At 37.0% G+C, this 18,810-nt stretch overlaps 1 protein-coding gene across 2 annotated transcripts in view; it reads left to right on the top strand.

Annotated features, from left to right (window-relative positions):
* Positions 1-18,810, top strand: part of PRKG1 (protein kinase cGMP-dependent 1) — a 1,351,832-nt gene that overhangs the window by 499,870 nt on the left and 833,152 nt on the right. For both annotated transcript variants that reach the window (XM_062214515.1, XM_062214514.1), the window contains exon 3: positions 13,589-13,702. In XM_062214515.1, coding sequence (XP_062070499.1) covers positions 13,589-13,702 — 114 coding nt within the window. The remainder of the gene's footprint in view (positions 1-13,588; positions 13,703-18,810) is intronic.

Consider the following 18,810-nt stretch of genomic DNA (forward strand, 5'->3'; position numbering starts at 1 on the left):
CACTCCCTAAATGGTCGCAACGGCGGGAGCTGTGCTGATCCGAAGTCAGGAGCCAGGAGCTTCTTCCGGGTCTCCCACATGGGTGCAGGGGCCCAAGGACTTGGGCCATCTTCTACTGCTTTCCCAGGCCCTAGCAGAGAGCTGTATCAAAAGTGAAGCAGTCGGGACTCGAACCGACATCCATATGGGATACTGGTGTTGGAGGCCAGGGCTTTACCCACTATGCCACAGCGCTGGTCCCTAAATCTCCATTTTTAAACAGTTTTAGTGAGATATAAATCACATGCCATACAGTTTACCTATTTATAGTATTCAGTGCTTTTCAGTATATATACACAAAATAGTGATCACTCACCACAGGCAAATTTTGAACACGTTCATTGCTTTCAAAAAATTCTTGTACCCCTTTGCCGTCATACCCCAATGTTTCCATTCCTCCCAGCACTCGGCAGCCCTGTCACTTCCGATCTCTATGCTATGAATTCGGCTGTTCTGTTCATTTTGTTTGGGTGGAATTATTTTTGCAGTTCCCTTTATGCATTACTTCATTCTTCGCTTTTCCTCGAGAGCCCACAGGAGGGGTGCCCATCAGTTTTTTTCAATCGCCCCAGTTTCTCTTATTAAAATATTATCCTTATTCTTCCTTCTCCTTCATTCTCTCCTCAATGGTATCAGAGAACAAAGCTCTCATCATTTTCTATGCGAGTAGTAACTTTAAATCCATTTATTCGACTGCTTTAGAGAAAATAAGTTCAAGGCATTCTTTTTCATCTTTTTATGGATGTCTAGTGTATTCTGTGGGGTACCTGGTTATTTATTTGCTTTCTTCTGTGCTTCATTTTTAAAATATGGAAGTAGATAGTGCTGTTTGTACACTCTGGAGAATCCTAATCTCGTGCAATATGAAAAAAAATACATTTCATAAAGTGGCAATGTTTTAAACTGTCAAGTAAAAATTCTCATGGTAGGAATGTACCAGTAGGTGATACAGCACAGGTGTGCTTTCAAAAAGTCAATTGGGAGGTTGACACTTTCAATCATTAGTTTTCCTTCGTCTGCACTATGTAGGTAATATGATTGAAATGCAGTCCTAAGACTATCACACAGCATGGTCACAGGAGTGGTCATTTTAACAAAGTGTCCAATTTATGTTCTATTTACTAACTTCCTACTGTTGATAGACACTGTAGGAATTGAGGGAGTGTCCCTCTCTAATGTATAATAATATGTACAGATAGCTTTATCGCAGACCAAGCTCCTTCACATACAGCTCACATGCTAATCCTGTGAGGTGAAGAGTTAATTCTCCATTACACTGGTGCAGAAACTGAGTTGCAAAAGGGCTGGTGTGTCTAACAGCAGTGAAGACCAGAATATCAACTTCTGATATCGAAACACTTCCCTTTTGTCCCTCATAAGAATCACCACGAAGGGGCCGGCACTGTGGCGCAGTCGGTTAAAGCCCCAGCCTGCAATGCCAGCATTCCATATGGGTGCCGGTTCATGTCCCGGCTGCTCCACTTCTGGTCCAGCTCTCTGCTATGGCCTGGGAAAGCAGCAGAGGATGGCCCAAATCCTTGGGCCCCTGCACCCATGTTGGAGACCTGGAGGAGGCTCCTGGCTCCTGGCTTCAGATCAGCTCAGCTCTGGCTATTGTGGTCACCTGGGGAGTGAACCAGCAGAATGGAAGATCTCTCTCTCTCTCTATCTCTCTGTAACTCTGTCTTTCAAATAAATAAAATAATTCTTAAATAAGAATCACCGTGAAGCCAAAAAAGATGTCAATTCATCTTGGGAAAGGAGCCATCATCTCTTTGAAGGAGCACCTCTTTGTTGGCAGTATCCATTTTTTTGTAGCCTGAAACTTTAGGGAAAATTGAGTTAAGTAGCTTTTTGACAACCTGCAAAACGGCTGGTGCCTTTTCCTAAGATACTTGAAAGTTCCTGAGTCCTAAGGTTCTCATAATTATATATTTTACGTATTACCCCACATCTCCTTCTCTCCAACTTGCCATTGCTACCCTTCAAATCTTAGCCCCTTTGTTCCTCAGCATATTTAAGCAATGGATATTTTCTCAATGTTTCTTCTCCCCTCAAACCCTTCACCCAAGAAATGATTGTGAAGCAAACTGCACGTCATTTGGAGAGAGGGGTAGGGCATCCATTCTCGCAGAAAAGCAGCAGAATATTGTATATTAGACATCCATATGATTTAAAATCTCCAGCCTCTCCCATGTAAGATTTTGCTGCAGAGGCCAGCGTTGTGGCACAGTTGGTTAAACTGCTGCTTGTGATGCCCACATCCTATGCTGAGTGCCTGTTCAAGTCTTGGCTATGTTACTTCTAATCCAGCTCTCTGCCAATGTGCCTGGAGAGCCAGCAGATGACGGCTCATTTACTTGAGTTCCTGTCACTCATGTAGGACACACAGAAGGAGTTCCTAACTCCTATCTTTTTTTTTTTTTTTGACAGGCAGAGTGGACAGTGAGAGAGAGACAGAGAGAAAGGTCTTCCTTTGCCGTTGGTTCACCCTCCAATGGCTGCCGCGGCCGACACACCGCGCTGATCTGAAGCCAGGAGCCAGGTGCTTCTCCTGGTCTCCCGTGGGGTGCAGGGCCCAAGCACTGGGGCTATCCTCCACTGCACTCCCGGACCACAGCAGAGAGTTGGACTGGAAAAGGGGCAACCGGGACAGAATCCAGCACCCCGACCGGGACTAGAACCCTGTGTGCTGGTGCCGTGGGTGGAGGATTAGCCTGTTGAGCCAAGGCGCCGGCCCTAACTCCTATCTTTAGGCTGGCCCAGCCCTGATTGTTGCAGCCAGTTAAAGAGTAAACCACTGAGTCGAGCATCCCTCTTTCTGCCTCTCTCTTTTGCTTTGTTTTTCAAATAAATAATACATAAATCTTAAAAAAAAAATTCTTTCCCACTGGCTTCTTTCTCTACAAGCTCTAGATTTTCACCCTCTCCTTTTTTTCCTTTACTACATCTGCTCATGTTCCATTCTGCTATTTCCTAGTCACGGTTTTATAAACTGTGACCCAGGGGCTTTTCTTTATTTCCTTAAAACCACATTTTGGGGCCAACATTTTGGCTTAGCAAGTAAAACCATTGCCTATGATGCCATATGTACACTGGTTCCTGTTCCAGCTGCTCTTCTTACAGTCCTGGTCGCTGCTAATGGCCTGAGAAAAGCAGCAGGGGATGGCCCAAGTGTTTGGACCCCTGCCACTCATATGGGAAACCTGAATGAAGCTCCTGGCTCTTGGCCATCTAGGAAGCTAACCAACAGATGAAGATCTGTTTGTCTCTCCTTCTGTCTCTGTAACTCTTTCAAAATAAAACTTAAAACAACAACAAAAAACAACCTTCCTAAGGTATTTTTCAAAAAGAAAAGAAGAAAGAAAAATTTCCTCTCTAATAACTACTCCTGGGGCCGGCTTGTGGTGCAGCAGGTTAAGCTGCTGCCTGTGACATGAGCATCCCATATGGGTGCTGGTTCAAGTTCCAGTTGCTCTACCTCCAATCCAGCTCCCTGCTAATGCTTCTGGGAGCAGCAGAAGATGGCCCAAGTGCTTAGGCCCCTGCACCCATGTGGGAGTCCCAGATGATGCTCCTGACTCCTGATTTCAGTCTTGCCCAACCTGGCTGTTGCAGCCATTTGGAGACTGAACCAGCAGCTGGAAGATTCTCCCTCCCTCCCTCCCTCCCTCCCTCCCTCCCTCCCTCCCTCCTTCTAGCCTCAGAGTGCCAAATATATTATCTAGTTCATTTTTCATAACCCTGTAAGATACTGTTATCTCAAATATGTAATGAGTTAATGGAGGCATAGATCATTAAATAACTTACCTAAGAGCCAGTAACTAGACACTGATGAGCCAGGATCTGAAATTATAAAGTGTGCTTGGAAAAAAAATGATACTCTTTTTTTTTCAAGAGTTATTTTTTTTATTTGGAAGGCAGAATTACAGAGAGAGAGAGAGAGAGAGAGAGAGAGAGAGCAAGCGAGCATATCTACCATCTGCCTATTCATTCCCCAAATGGCCACAATGGACAAGGGTGGGACAAACCAAAACCAGGAGCCTGGAGCTTCATCCATGTCTCTCAAGTGGGATGCAGGGGCTCAAGGCCTGGGAAAAGCAGCACAAGATGACCCAAGGACATTATAACTGAGCTGGATAGGAAGTGGAGCAACCAGGACTCAAACTGACACCCATATGGAATGCTGGTGACTCAACATGTTCAAGCAGCATATGTGATACTCATGGCACCCATATGGCATGCCAGTATTGCAGACATCGGCTCAACACAGTAAGCTACAATGCCAGCCCCAAGAATGGCATTTAATAGCAATGGGATATTCTTATAAGTCTTACCTAAAATGTCTGTGTTTCTGTTTAAAGTGACATACACTGGAGGAATTATTCAGAAAGGTAGTTTCATGCATGGCTTAGCTTTATTCAGTTCAGTGGCCACCTAGTTTACTTAACTATTGCAACCTGGTGTTACCTTTCATTTAGCTGGCAATTTATATTAGAAGGATGTTAAAATTTAAATAGGGTGTAGGGTAGGTTACACTTTTATGTTGAAATGTAGAGCATTGTACACTTGAATGGATATAGTTTATATCAGATTTCTCTGCTCTGACATCATTGGCATTTTGAACTGCACAATTCTTTGTCGTGGGAGTGGAGTCCTGTGCATAGAATGTTCAGCAGCATCCCCAATGTCTACCCATTAGATGTCAGGAAATCTCCCAAGTTGTGGCAACCAAAAATGTCTCCAGATATTGTGAAATGTACCCTAAGGGGCAAAGTTACCTTTAGTAGAGACCCATTGTGTTACATCATAAATACTCCCAAGCTTAATATTAAAACAAAATAAAAACAATCACATGATACCTGTCCACAAGTCTGACAGTGGGAACTGCAGAAATAGCCATTCATTGTTTAGGCTAATTAGAAGGTATCTGTTATTAAAAAGCAGGAATGTATTGTACATAGCTGGAATTAAGCTTAGTTCACTTGATTTTATTAAGAAAATTAAATTATCTGTTAAACTCATATTCAAGGAGTGATTTGTCTGATTTCTTTTTCTTTCTATGTGAGCATGTCTCTTGTATTAATTATCTAATTTTTCTTACTAGCAGAAATTGAAATTGGTATTTAAACACTTACTTAGTGCCTTCTGTATACTTTAAAGAACTAGAAGTTCAAAACATGTATAGAAAGATTATATAATTGTGATGCTAGAGAAGCACATTGTGAAATCCTGTCTTCCTGTTCATTGTCAGATAAATGTTGGACCCTATACAGTAGACTGGGGATACTCCCTTTTCCTTACACATCTCCAGGGCCTGAAGTGCTACAATGTAGGTTGCTCATTCCAAAATCTCATTCTGATGATTCTCTATATCCACATAGAAAAATTACTTAACTTTCAGTCTGTTTGTTTGTAGTATTTTGTGGTGATATCTACAAATGCCCTATGACTTCAAATTTAGGAATTCAACAAAACAAAGTGAAATTCAGATATTTGATGTACATGTTGACTATCTCTTTCTATTCCCATTCCCTCCCTCCATCTTTGCATAAATGAGAGTTCCAGTTCTGGATAGATCATTTATATTTTTGATTGTCTCATTGCCAAGGAAATCTCCCAAGTTGTGACCAGGGTAACTGTGGTTATTTTATATACTATGTATATTGTGAACAAATATGTCAAATATGTCTATAGCAGTTATGACCAGAAGGAAGATCCAGTTTTCCTAATTGAAGGGGGAGAAACTAAGGTCCTCATTCATGCAGCTTTAATCTTAATGAGCTTCTTATACCTCAGCTTCTGTTCATTCCCTTTAGATAGCTAGCACATTTATTCTCCTTGCAAGAATTATTACTATGATGATATCAAAGGAAAATGAATTGATTGAGTGGATAGCTTGTCTTAACTAGAATATTATAGATCTGGATGACCATGAAAACTATGGATACATAAATTGATTTGGAAAAATAACCCTTCCTTACTTGTAGTGGAATGAGAAACTAATGACAAGATAAATAGACAAGTAGAAGTAGAAAAACTAACATTGAAAGGAAAGCATGGTACTAAAATAGCAAAGTTCATCATAGACAAATATTTAGTGACCAAAGAATGATTCTTCAGACAACAAGATTAATCCTGTGAAGAGCTAACACATCATCTATAGGGCACAAGTCCATATCCAGAAAAACTATCCATTCAGAGTTGCAAGCAGTCTTAAACAACTGATAGACACTAACTCGATGCCGTTCTTTAACTCAAGAATAAACCTGAATCTCACAGAGATGCCCTTCTTTTCCTTGTTATACTGACTTAAGGAAGACATAAAGAAGTGACTGACAGAAAGTACAAGTTTAATGGTGATATCTGTATGTATAATCTATCCCCAGGAATTGGATGGCTTTTCTCTCTGGTAACCCTTAGAGCAGCCCTTGTCAATTTCTACTTTCCTTCTCAAGTGACAGCACCGCCAATCTAAAGTGACATTGCAAGGCAGGTCTGATTGGACAGTATCCTTTATCCACCAAGAAAGCAGATCCACAGGTAAATTTCATGTCTCAGAGGCAAGCGCATTCATGCTGGAGACAGCACAACTTAGCCACCAGAAAACTGAAAGTCCCTGTTGAATCAAGCAACCACAGAAACCCTTTTGAGAGAATACTTAAGGCACAAACTCTAGTCTCTAACCTACAACATAGTAAAACAAACAGATTAGAGGAAAGAGCACAGATTAGCATAGTCAGCAAACAGATTAGAGGAAAGAGAAGGGAGATCTTGTCTAGATGGGACCTTTGATATAACACCTATCTCCCTTTAAGAGCCTGAAAATTGTCCATCCAAGGCTATTGGGATGAACATAGGGTTCATAGTTATGTTATTGCCAGCCATTCTGTTTCTGACTCCCTGTAATCTCTAAACCAATCACTAATTAAGTACTTTTGGCACAAAGGCAGAGGTTAGAGAAAAACCCATAAAGATAGACAAAGTCAGGCAATTGTGGGTTTCCATGTACACTCGGGTTTTTTTATTTATAGGGCCTACTGAATCAGAAACATACGTTTTAGAATGAATACTTCGACACTTAGCATCTTCCAGAGCTGGTACATGTATAGTGATGCCAAAAACCAGAAGGGAGATTGATGGCTGCTCAAAGTGACAAGATTTGAGACTTATGACTCAGCCCATTCCAGATCGTAAATGGGCATATGGTACCTGAAGTAGAATTAAAAATGCATTCAAATTACTGTGATGCATCTTTCAATTATTCATGGCCTGGCAGGAGTGATAAAAGAGACAAATGAAACTATAAATAGCTTTTTAAACCGCACTTTAGCCAACTGTTTCAACATCTTCCATGCAAACAACTTTAGCAATTTAGCAAAAAATCCAAATTAAAGTGATTTGAATCTTTCTTTACATTTCTTTCCAATAGACATAGTGGCAAGTGGACAGAATGAAAATTATGCCAATATAATATTACTTTGAAAAAAATAAGAAAGGAAGCAGAAGTGGAATATTTAGATTAACAATATTTTGGAGGATTAGTTTCCCATATAATAGTTCTAATAGCCCCTGGCAAGTGTTAAGCTTAGTCAGGGAAAATAATAGAAAAAGTCTAGAATTTTGCTAAGATGTTCTAAAAATGACATTTTGCTACTCTTTTTTAAAAAAAAAATCTTTGATTTGAAATCTAACACATTTGAGAAAGAAATTGAAAATCATGAATAAATGCTAATGAATCTCTTCTATTTCTTTAAAGAAATAAAAATCACATTAATCAATGATAACCTGAAATAATTCATTAAAATGCATTCCAAAGCTTACCTTGCAAATTATAACTATATAAAAACCTGCAAGCTGAATTTTTCTTATGTTTGCATAATAAGCCTCTGGCTAAAGCATGCTATAGATAGAGCTAATCTGACTTTTCCCTTGTTTATTTTATCATGTATCCCTCTCATTCCCTCAAGGTCTACTTTCTATGCATGTAGAATAAGTTAAAACCAATCCCAGGAGTTATGAAAGCAACCCCCCCCCTCCAAGTAGAGTAACACTGGAGGAGTGGCTTCCTGAAGGCCCTAATGCTGTAAAGGAGGTTGATCAGTGGGATTCAGAGTCACTGGCTGTGTGCAGTAGCCTTTTGACTGTCTAAGTCTTCCTTTTGCTCTTGTTTTCTGAAGAAATGTATGTTTTCTCTTGTGGAATATAAAAAATAATTGACAAGCAGAAAAGCAGAAAGAAAGAGGGGGGAGGGGACAGAAAGAGACAGATGTACGGCCTTGAAGCATATTAACCAATTTCACATCAATAGCTCTTGGTATTGGACTCTTAGAAAATTTGGATATTTCCAGATGTCAATGAAAGAACTCTGATTAATACCATGTATATACCTAACCTTTATTTTTAGCAACCAGTCTGTGCCACCTCCCTGAATTACTCTCTATCCACACAGTAGGCATGAGGAAGTAGAAGTGATCAAAATATGACTTAGGATAGCGAGGTACACCACTGTGTTTCTGCTTATCATTTAGGACATTCAATTCATTAAACAATGTAGTAGTATTTTTGGAGTCTTTGTCATTTATTTTATGATAGTGGATCCTTTACTTGGCTACTGTGAATATACTGAACCTCTGGTGTTTACCTTAACCTTAAAACAGTATTTCATATCTAAATTGCTGTTTCTCAGCCACAGCCTAAGTACTTTAAAAAAGTTAGCTATTCTAATTAGTATGGTAACTTTTTGTCACTAGCATTAATTATTCATACATGAGAGGATACATTTATATATAAACTTATGCCCACCTTTTCAACAAAAGTAAGTTCATGAGAAAATTGGGCAAATATAAAATAAGATCAGGAAAATGAGTTATAAAATAAGGCACAAGTAAGTTTGGACTCAAATTTTCAACCCCAGAGTTTGATCCTGCTCTAGCTGTGATTTTTGTAGGGGTCATATGAGAGCAAGAAACATAATGAGTTACAAGATTAATTGTTTATAAGTTGAAATACGTAGTGTTACATAAGCATGGACTTTTAGAGATGGAAAGGATAATAGAATTGAGTATGTTGGTCATGGTGCTGGAGGGATATCTGAATTTTGTAAATGAGTTCTGATGTGGTGAGTCCAAAGATTTCCTTTAAGAAAACTACTGAGCTAAAACAATAGTCCTGATGTTCCTCTTTTTCATCTGAAAACTGTCAAAACCAAAGAGAAAGAATCAGACTTATGGAAAATCATTTATTTATGGAAGCTCTCTAGGCATTATTCATTTTGCTCTTAGGTCTATTAATATAATTGATGTTATAACATTTAGATCAAGAGGATTCTAAAGTGCAGTAGAAAGTTATTAGATTATTTTTGGGAGCTGCCACCACAAGACTGTAGTAGGCAAGGCAACATGATCTTAGTTGTTGGCTGGACACCGGGGACTGGAGAAGAGTACAAAGACATTGTGCTATGCCAAGTAGATCAACGTGATTTCTTGAGCTTCATTTTTTTTTTTTTTTTTTAGTTTCTATTTTTTTTGACAGAGTGGATAGTGAGAGAGACAGAGAGAAAGGTCTTCCTTTTTGCCGTTGGTTCACCCTCCAATGGCCGGCGCATCACGCTGATCCGAAGCCAGGAGCCAGGTGCTTCTCCTGGTCTCCCATGCGGGTGCAGGGCCCAAGCACTTGGACCATCCTCCACTGCCTTCCTGGGCCACAGCAGAGAGCTGGCCTGGAAGAGGGGCAACCGGGATAGAATCCGGTGCCCCAACCGAGACTAGAACCCGGTGTGCCGGCGCCGCAAGGCGGAGGATTAGCCTGTTAAGCCACGGCGCCGGCCTCAAGCTTCATTTTTGTTCTTTGGGTGTGATACTGATTTGAACTCAAAAGTTTTCTCCTCAATCTCCTGTTCAGAGAAAACATCTGAAAGCAAACTCTTCCTCAATTAAAAAAATATATATATTCTGCATGGAGACCTCAGTTCATTTCTATAATAGTATAAACAATGTTATGCTTCAATATAATCTAATAAATTAGATCTTTAAATGATAGGAAATAAATATAATAAAAAGTATACCAATCATAAAAGTAAGCATTTAGTGAACATTTGTTGTGTGTCCGACACCGCTAAACAGTTTATCAACTTCATTTAATTTAATTTTAACAACCACAAAATGACATTGGTGTTTTTATGTTATCCATTTTACCAAAAAAGAAACTGAGTCATAAACAAGTTAAGCAACTTGCCCATGGTCATATAACTAGTAAGGAACAGATAAGAGATCAAGAACTCAATTCCTGGTCTGACTTCAGATGATTAATTTCTATGTTATAACTTGGACTATCTCCCATTTTTGAGTGGCAGATAAAATTTCTAGGGGAATTGACTTCCTGCTGAAAATGTCATGGGAAACACATGAAATATAAAGAAAAATAGATTTACTAGACTGGTTTTGATGTGCCTATTAAGAGGAAGAGTTTCTTTCTAGAAGTCAAGAAGTAGATCATGAGAAACAGGAATATTTGATTGGCTCTACTTGTATAAGTAACTTTCCCCAAACGTTTTGTGTTCTTGAATTTATTCATTGCTGAATAGTTTCTGTACTCAATAAGGGGTTCTAGATACATAGTTCAACCATAATGATTACACACTTTGTGGAGTTATATTCTCATTGCTGCTGAATTTTTTCTCTTTTGGTAATGTTTAAATGGAATAATTTTCAGGGTAAAACAGTGTTCTCTGACAGATCATTCAGCACTAATGCATAGATTAAATTTTAATTTTTTAATATTTTATCTCAATAAATGTTTGAAAACAAATAGCACCTCAGAGCTGTGGTTTTTGCAAAAATTGCTTAACTCAAGATTGATTTAAAAAGAGGAAGAGTACAAGAGTACAGGTATACTGGGTTGAGCTGCTGCTTGGGACAACCAAATCATGTACTGGAGTGCTGGGATTGAATCACACCTCTACTTCCAATCCAGCTTACTGCTAATATGTTTGGGAGGCCATAGATGATGGCCCAAGTACTTGGGTCCCTGTCAGCAAAATGGATTTCATGGTTCCTGGTTTCGTCTTGGCTCAGCCCTACCTTTGCAGGTGTTTGGGGACTGAATCAGTGGATGGAAAATGTGTGTGTCATTCTGCCTTTGAAATAAATAAAACTTTAAAGATATGTTTGTGTATGTATATTTATACATACATTCATATACATATACAAACACATATATATGTGGATTGACATTGTGACACATCAGGTTAGGTTGCTGTTTACAAAATGGCACCCCATATCAGAGTCCTGGTACAAGTCCTGGCTACGCTGCTTCTGATCCTGCTTTCTGCTAACACATCTATGAAAGCAGTAGAAGATGGCCCATGTATTTGGGTTCCTGACACAGACCTGGCTGGTGCAGACATGTGGGGAGTCAACCTGCAGATGGGAATATTGTGTGTGTGTGTGTGTGTGTGTAAAAAGAGGAAAAGTGAATTTAATAGTCGTCTTTCCATTGGATTGTTGTTTTTAGCCCTTACCTATGTTATTGCTAAATCATGGTCTTTTTCACATTGTGCTTACTGATCTCTTTGTTTAGTGGAGCATTAAGCCTTGATTGTAATTTTATATAAAAATATATTATCTTAAAGACTAAAAATGGGGCCGGTGCTATGGCACAGCAGGTTAACACCCTAGCCTGAAGTGCCAGCATCCCATGTAGGTGCCAATTTGAGCCTCAGCTGCTCCACTTCTGATCCTTCTCAAGCTATTCTAAACAGTTGAAAGGGAGACAATCCTCTCAAATTCGTTCTGGAAAGCCAACAGCACCTTAATTCCTAAACCTAAAAAAGATATAACAGAGAAAGAGAGCTACAGACCAGTTTCCCTGATGAACATAGATGCAAAAATCCTCAACAAAATATTAGCCAATCAAATCCAACAACACATCAGAAAGATCATTCACCTGAACCAAGTGGGATTTATCCCTGAACAGGAATGGTTCAATATTCACAAATTTATTAATGTGACACATCACATTAACACAAGAATAAAAACCATATGATTATCTCAATAGTTGCAGAGAAAGTATTTGATAAAATGCAGTACCCTTTCATTATGAAAACTCTAAGCAAATTGGATATAGAACATTTGTCAACACAATCAAGGCAGTTGATGACAAACCCATGTCCAGCATCCTATTTAATGGAGAAGAGTTGGAAGCATTCCCTCTGAGATCCAAAAGCAGACAAAGATGCCTAGTCTCAACACTGCTATTCAATATAGTCCTGAAAGTTTCAGCCAGAGCCAATAGGTAAAAAAAAGAAATCAAATGGATAAAAATTGGGAAGGAGGGAGTCAAACTATCCATGTTTACAGATGACATGATTTTGTTTATAGGGGTTCCAAAATACTTCCCTAAGAGACTATTGGAACTCATAGAGTTTGATAGAGTGGCAGGATATAAAATCAACTCGAAAAAAATCAACAGCCTTTGTATACACAGAAAATGCCATGGCTGAGAAAGAATCTATAAGATCAACCCCATTTAAAATAGCTGCAAAAAAAAAAAAAATCAAATACCTTGGAATAAATTTAACCAAGGATGTCAATGATCTCTATGATGAGAATTACAAAACTTCAAAGAAAGTAATAGAAGAAGATACAAAAAAGTGGAAAAGTCTTCCATGTTCATGGATTAGAAGGATCAATATCATCAAAATGTCCATACTACTGGAAGCAATTTACAGAATTTAATATGCAATATTAAAAATTAAATTAAAATTAAAATGCAATATTAATCAAAATACCAAGGACACTCATCTCAAATATAGAGAAAATGATGTTGAAATTCATATGGAAACACATGAGACCCCCCCCTAATAGCTAAAGCCATCTTATACAACAAAAACAAAGCCCAAGGCATCACAATACCAGATTTCAAGACATACTACAGGCAGTTATAATCGAAACAGCTTGGTACTGGTACAAAAATGATGGATAGACCAATGGAACAGAATAGAAATGCCAGAAATCAATCCATACATTTACAACCAAGTTATATTTGACAAAGGAGGTAAAATCAATCGCTGGAGCAAGGACAGTTTCTTCAACAAATTGTGCTGCAATTAAATAATGGCCAAGGGTCAAAGAAACTTCATAATAGCTACTTACTCACATGAGAATTTCCAAATGTGGACTTTGCTGTGGGAAATATATCCACTTACACTAGTTTTCTTTCAGATTCAAAATGATATTAAAATTAGAATTACTACAGTTTACTAATATCACATTTAGAATAATGTTTACATTTTTGGCTCCATCATTCCTGTTGTTTTTTTTCTTTGAGTCTCATCTCACATCTTCTAATACGTGATGAATATCAGAAAATGTATGTATTTCTTATATATTTTGTTGGAATTCTTTCATAGCATCCGAATGACAAATTTGGTGACTGCTTTCTGTTTTAAAACATGGGGCTGGCATTTCCATCTCATACCAAAAATGCAACAAATGAAATAGAGCAAGAGAAAGAATTAAGATAAAATATATTCCCTTTTGCTTTTTAGATGGGAAAGTTGAAGTTACAAAAGAAGGGGTGAAGCTGTGCACCATGGGTCCAGGAAAAGTGTTTGGGGAGTTGGCCATTCTCTATAACTGCACCCGGACAGCAACCGTCAAGAGTAAGACTGTTCTCATATTTTTCAAATAATTTCAATGTCTTTTTCCTGTAGACAAAGAGATGATGGTTATGGTGCCTATGGATTTAATTTTTGTCTTTTTATTAATCCATATTTTTTGCTTTAGTGTTGCGATACAGTTGATATATTTGTTTTCCTACCAATGGTTGAGTGTGAACAATCCAGCAAAAATTTATTGCAGATTTATGAAAGTCATATTTTTAATCAAGAATTTTCATAAGTAGGATTTAAAATCATAAAAATTTCATAAACAGGAAGTAAGTAGGAGCAGGGCCTTTTCTTATCCTGCCTTTGAAACCTCAGGTTGATATATGTGAAACTTTTTCATGCTTATCTTGGATGAAGTTCTTCACACAAATCCCATTTGTTTATTCAGTAATTTAGAAAAAGTAAGAGAAGTAATGTCCTTCTTCTCACTCAAACATCATTGAATATGATATTTTTTCAAATTCTAAAACTGCGACTGAGTATATTTTTGTCTTCAGCTGCTCATCAAGCTGTATATTATAGCATTTTTCTTTTCTACTGATTGAGCTTATTTTAAATCGGGCAATAAAGCAGCTTGTTTCTCTAATTTTACATGTATGTGTTTATATGATTTTTCTAGCAACTTTTGTTGCTTTGTAGAAGCAGCTGCAATAGTTAGGGGGAGATTTAAAAAACAGAAAAACAAAAAAACCAAAACTCTCCTTCCTGAGAATATAATGAAAGTGTAACAAACAGCTGAATTCAAAGCCGACAGTGGAAGGTCCATCACAACTCTAACCAGAAATGTGTTTGAAAACTGTTTTAGACACATTACCCTGTGGATCATTTCAATTACACATTACCCTGATTAGGTTTTAGTGTTTTAAAAGCACTATTGGCAAAATAACAATTAAATTGTTAATATCAATTCATTTTATCTGGATATCACTGATTTGCTCATTGGTTGGTTGTTGTTGTTCCTGTTCCTGTCTCAGAATACAGTATATGACTGACAATTGAAACTTGGATAGTACAGAAATAGAGAATGCATGGCCAGCTAGAGTCCCAGAAATCGTCTTACTTGTCTTGTTTGTGCATTACCTTTATATTCATGGAAATCAAGTGGTATCAATTGCACTGTGAGTTCTTTTAGGATGGGTCCTTCTTGGCGTTTGGTTTTTGGCCTCCAAAAGAACAGGGTTCTTTGATTTATAGATGCTGTTATGATTTTATTTCTTGGGATCATTTAATTATATGACTCGAAGAATAATGAGGTCCAGTGAACTGTTACAGAATCTGCCACAACTTTAACTCACTTAGGAAGTGTCTTAACTGGAAAAAAGAGTAGTCTTGGTTCCATTAAGTGAGACAAATTTTACTGTCATGCTTCATTTTCATGAGAAATATATTCCACTTAGGGTAAAAAAAAAAAGTCAAAATTACATATTTTAATTAAAACAGGCTTTCTAAGAATTATGAAAATTTTTTTAAGTTTCAAAATACTTAAAGTTTTAAAACATTTCAGCCTTCTATACTTCATTTAATCCTATTGAAGCTACAGAATTTCCAAAGGTCAACAGCTGATAACATAATACCTAATCTCAGGAAATATGGAGTTCTTATTAAAGGCATATTTTAAATAGATGGAATAGCCTATTTAAATTACTTTAATAACAGAGATTTTTCATAAGATGTTTAATTCAAAAAAGATCAGTTTTCTTTTTTGGTTTCTATAAAATGGTGTTCATCTGCTGTAACTTCTATGGAACTCATGTTTGACAAATTTAAATAGACATTGTACATTTGATTCAGGAAAAGGAAACTGGCTGTTGAATGCAAATTATAATCCTAAATATTTTGGGGTCAGAATATCTGTCATACAAGAAACTATGTGATGAAACATGTTTGTCTTAGAGAAGGATCAAGTGTTTATCGGTGTGTGTGTGTGTGTGTGTTTTTCTCACCATGGCTGCTTGAAATACGGAGGTCCTTTTGAGAAAAGAGCCTAGGGTTTATAATGTGCAAGCATAGTGTATTAATTATTAATCAGTACAGAGATTTTGAGCATGATTAAGGAATAGTATTTGCAAACAACTGTTTCTTTTGAATATTGGATAAAAACTGTAAGGTGTAAAGAATGATTGTCTATGATTTACAAGTTTGGTGTCCAGTCTCTTCTCCTATCCATGGAGATCATACTTGGGACTATTAGCTGTAAGTACCATTTTTTCTTTCTTTATGATTGAATTTTTGGGCTAAGTTCTTTATAATCCTTATTAGATACCCTTGTGAATGCTACTTTTTCAAATGACTGCAGAATGTAACTCCAATGCTGTCTTATTCATTACATGTGATGTTAAAAATGTCTCAAAACTCTGTTGGCTTTATAGGTTCAATAATTTCTTAGTGTTCCATATTGGTTAAATTTGTTTGTTATTTCATAACAATGATGAATAGATTGAATAATTTCTCAATATTCCAGATTGGTTAAATTTGTTTGTTATTTCTTAACAGTTAGAATCATTTGGTGTGTTTTTCAAATGGATTCACCCAGCAGAGAGTAGTAGTGTAAACTTCTGGAGAATACACATCCTATATAGTTGCTTTTCTCTCCATGTCTTTTTCTGTTTACTTGCTAGGGCTCTTTACTCTCTTTCCTCCAACATTACCTCTTCCTTCATGTTTGAGAATGCTAGTGATCCTTTGTCCTTTAGATGAGCCTGAGAAGTATCTAGCATTTTAATGTATTTTTAATTTCAAAGTAGTAACTAAATCCTTGTTGGCATCCAAGACTTCTCATTCAAGAAAGCACTCTGAAATTTTGTAAGAACATGAATGAATACATTTCAGTGGCATCCCCTGATAATACATGTGGTCATAACCTTAGTGGATTTCTTTTAAAATTTAGAATATCAAAAGATAGTTTTCTTCATAAAATTTCAGATTGACATATGCTAAAAAATGATTCTAAACTTGTTCATTGTAGTGCAACTGAAAGAAATACCATGGTAACATCAAGGAAGTTATTGGTTTTTCATCTGGGAAAAATTTGTAAAATATATAGAAGATCTGTTAGGATGAGGGAGAATAATTTTTGAAAATCCAAACTGTAATGATCTAGAATGAATAAATCCATGATATGATGCTGAAGAGCTATATACCTCATCTGTTCTTGTCTTATAAAGCAATGAGTTAATTCCCTCCTACAAGATAAGAAGATATAAAAACATAAAATTAACATTTTTGGGGAACAAAAATATAATAGATATAGAAGTTATTCATGGCTTAAATAGCTTTAAGTTTTCTTGATGAGCTGTGACTAGAGATGGCCACACTCCAGGTGCCATGGTTAAGAAAGAAGAAACACTTCTCATAGTTAGTTTCCACAACCAAACAATTCATGTCTCCATTGTTGTTTCAATTCTTCACATGCTGTCTAAATATTTTGGCATTGTGCGGAGAGAGGAGTTTTACCATGCGTTTTCGAACTGCACAAGGGGCGGATATTTCTCACATGTTTATTGGATACCCTTGCTTACTCAGTTCCTGCACCTGGAAGCAGATCATTTTCATGTTTTCCTAAAGTGTCACTCCTGTTGTGATTTCACTTTTACTGCTCTCACAGCTAAAGCAATATCAATTTACACTTACCCTGGGTCTCTTACCTCACCTCTATGCCCATGGCTCTTCAAAATAGCAAGGATGGGAGAGTTGAAATTACTGGAAACCTAAAAATAGAAAAAGAAAAGCATTTAGTTTGCAATGAGAGAGGGAGTCAGAGACACATATTCTGTGTGGGGATTTTGACTGCTTTTATACTGTTGTTCTCTTTTCCCTTGACTTCCCACAACCAGTTCTCATAACTACAGGGATTTTTTTTTAATGTGTTTGAATGCCCTTCGATCCATCTTTGGTTATACATGAATTGGCATATTTTTTTGCCTCAAGATACTGAATTAAAGCCGCATGCCTCTTTGGGTTGTCATCTTATCATGCCAATGGTAGTGTTATTTAAATGGTCTCATACAAATACTGTCAGCTAAAAACCCAAGAAAAAAAAGAGTACTTAAATACAAGACTCTTCAAAAGTTCATGAAAATGCATGTTATAAAAATAAATACGTGGATTTCAAAAAAAAATTCGCATCAAAAAGCTTATCTTTTAATCTCATTTTTCCAGAAGCTTTTTGAGCCCCCACTATCTCTATGGTGGGTATGAGAGATATTTATGAAATTGCTTGGTCAGAATATCTGAGTGATTGTTTCTCCTTAGATTATTTACAACAAGTATTAAGAATTCCTCTATATTAAAATACTTTAGTACTAACATAACAAAGCCTAAACAGACTACAAAGAATCTTGGCAAATGGATGACTTTAATAATATATGATAAAAATATGTTTCTGCCTTAATTGAATACTATCAAGTTTCATACTTAAATTTTACTGGGATATTAGTAAAACTTAAAAGTTAGCTGATGCATATATTTTACCAAGGGACATAGAAATTTTAATAGCAAAGATTAAAGGTGTATATTTTCTATTTATTTTTCAAATAAATTTGAATCTACACAGTGAAATTCCTTGTACATTCCCTTGCAGCTATGTTTCAAATATTATATTACTCAACTTGAGTCAGAAAAATCTGTCAGAAAGTTAAAAAGATGAATGGGGAAAAATAAACTGAAATTTACTGCTGTAACACCTCTATGCACTCTAAATATGATACCTTCACTGAGCACCTATGCCGTATACATCTTACATACAAAAACCCACAGTGCTTTTTATAAGTAAAAGACCAAAAGGCATCAGTGACAGTTTTTATTGTTAATGAAAAGGAATTGAAGATGAAGTTCTTATGGTAGCTGTAAACCCTGAAAATTTCTTAAGATGAATAAATCAAGAAGTAAACAGTTTTTGAACTGGAAATATCATTTTAGGACTCTACAAAGCATTATAAATATGATAAAGGCACAGTCACATGTGAAAATGAAGCATCTTTGTATGCCACTACAAACAATTGCTGTGTGTACAGTTATTACCTAGGATTTAAGGAGCAAGAGTAACCACATACTGTCATCCTCCTTGTGCCACAGCAAAGAGGCAGAAGAAGTAACAATACTAA

This window comes from Lepus europaeus, chromosome 17 (genome assembly GCF_033115175.1).
Source record: "Lepus europaeus isolate LE1 chromosome 17, mLepTim1.pri, whole genome shotgun sequence".
In the NCBI taxonomy this organism is placed as follows: Eukaryota; Metazoa; Chordata; class Mammalia; order Lagomorpha; family Leporidae; genus Lepus; species Lepus europaeus.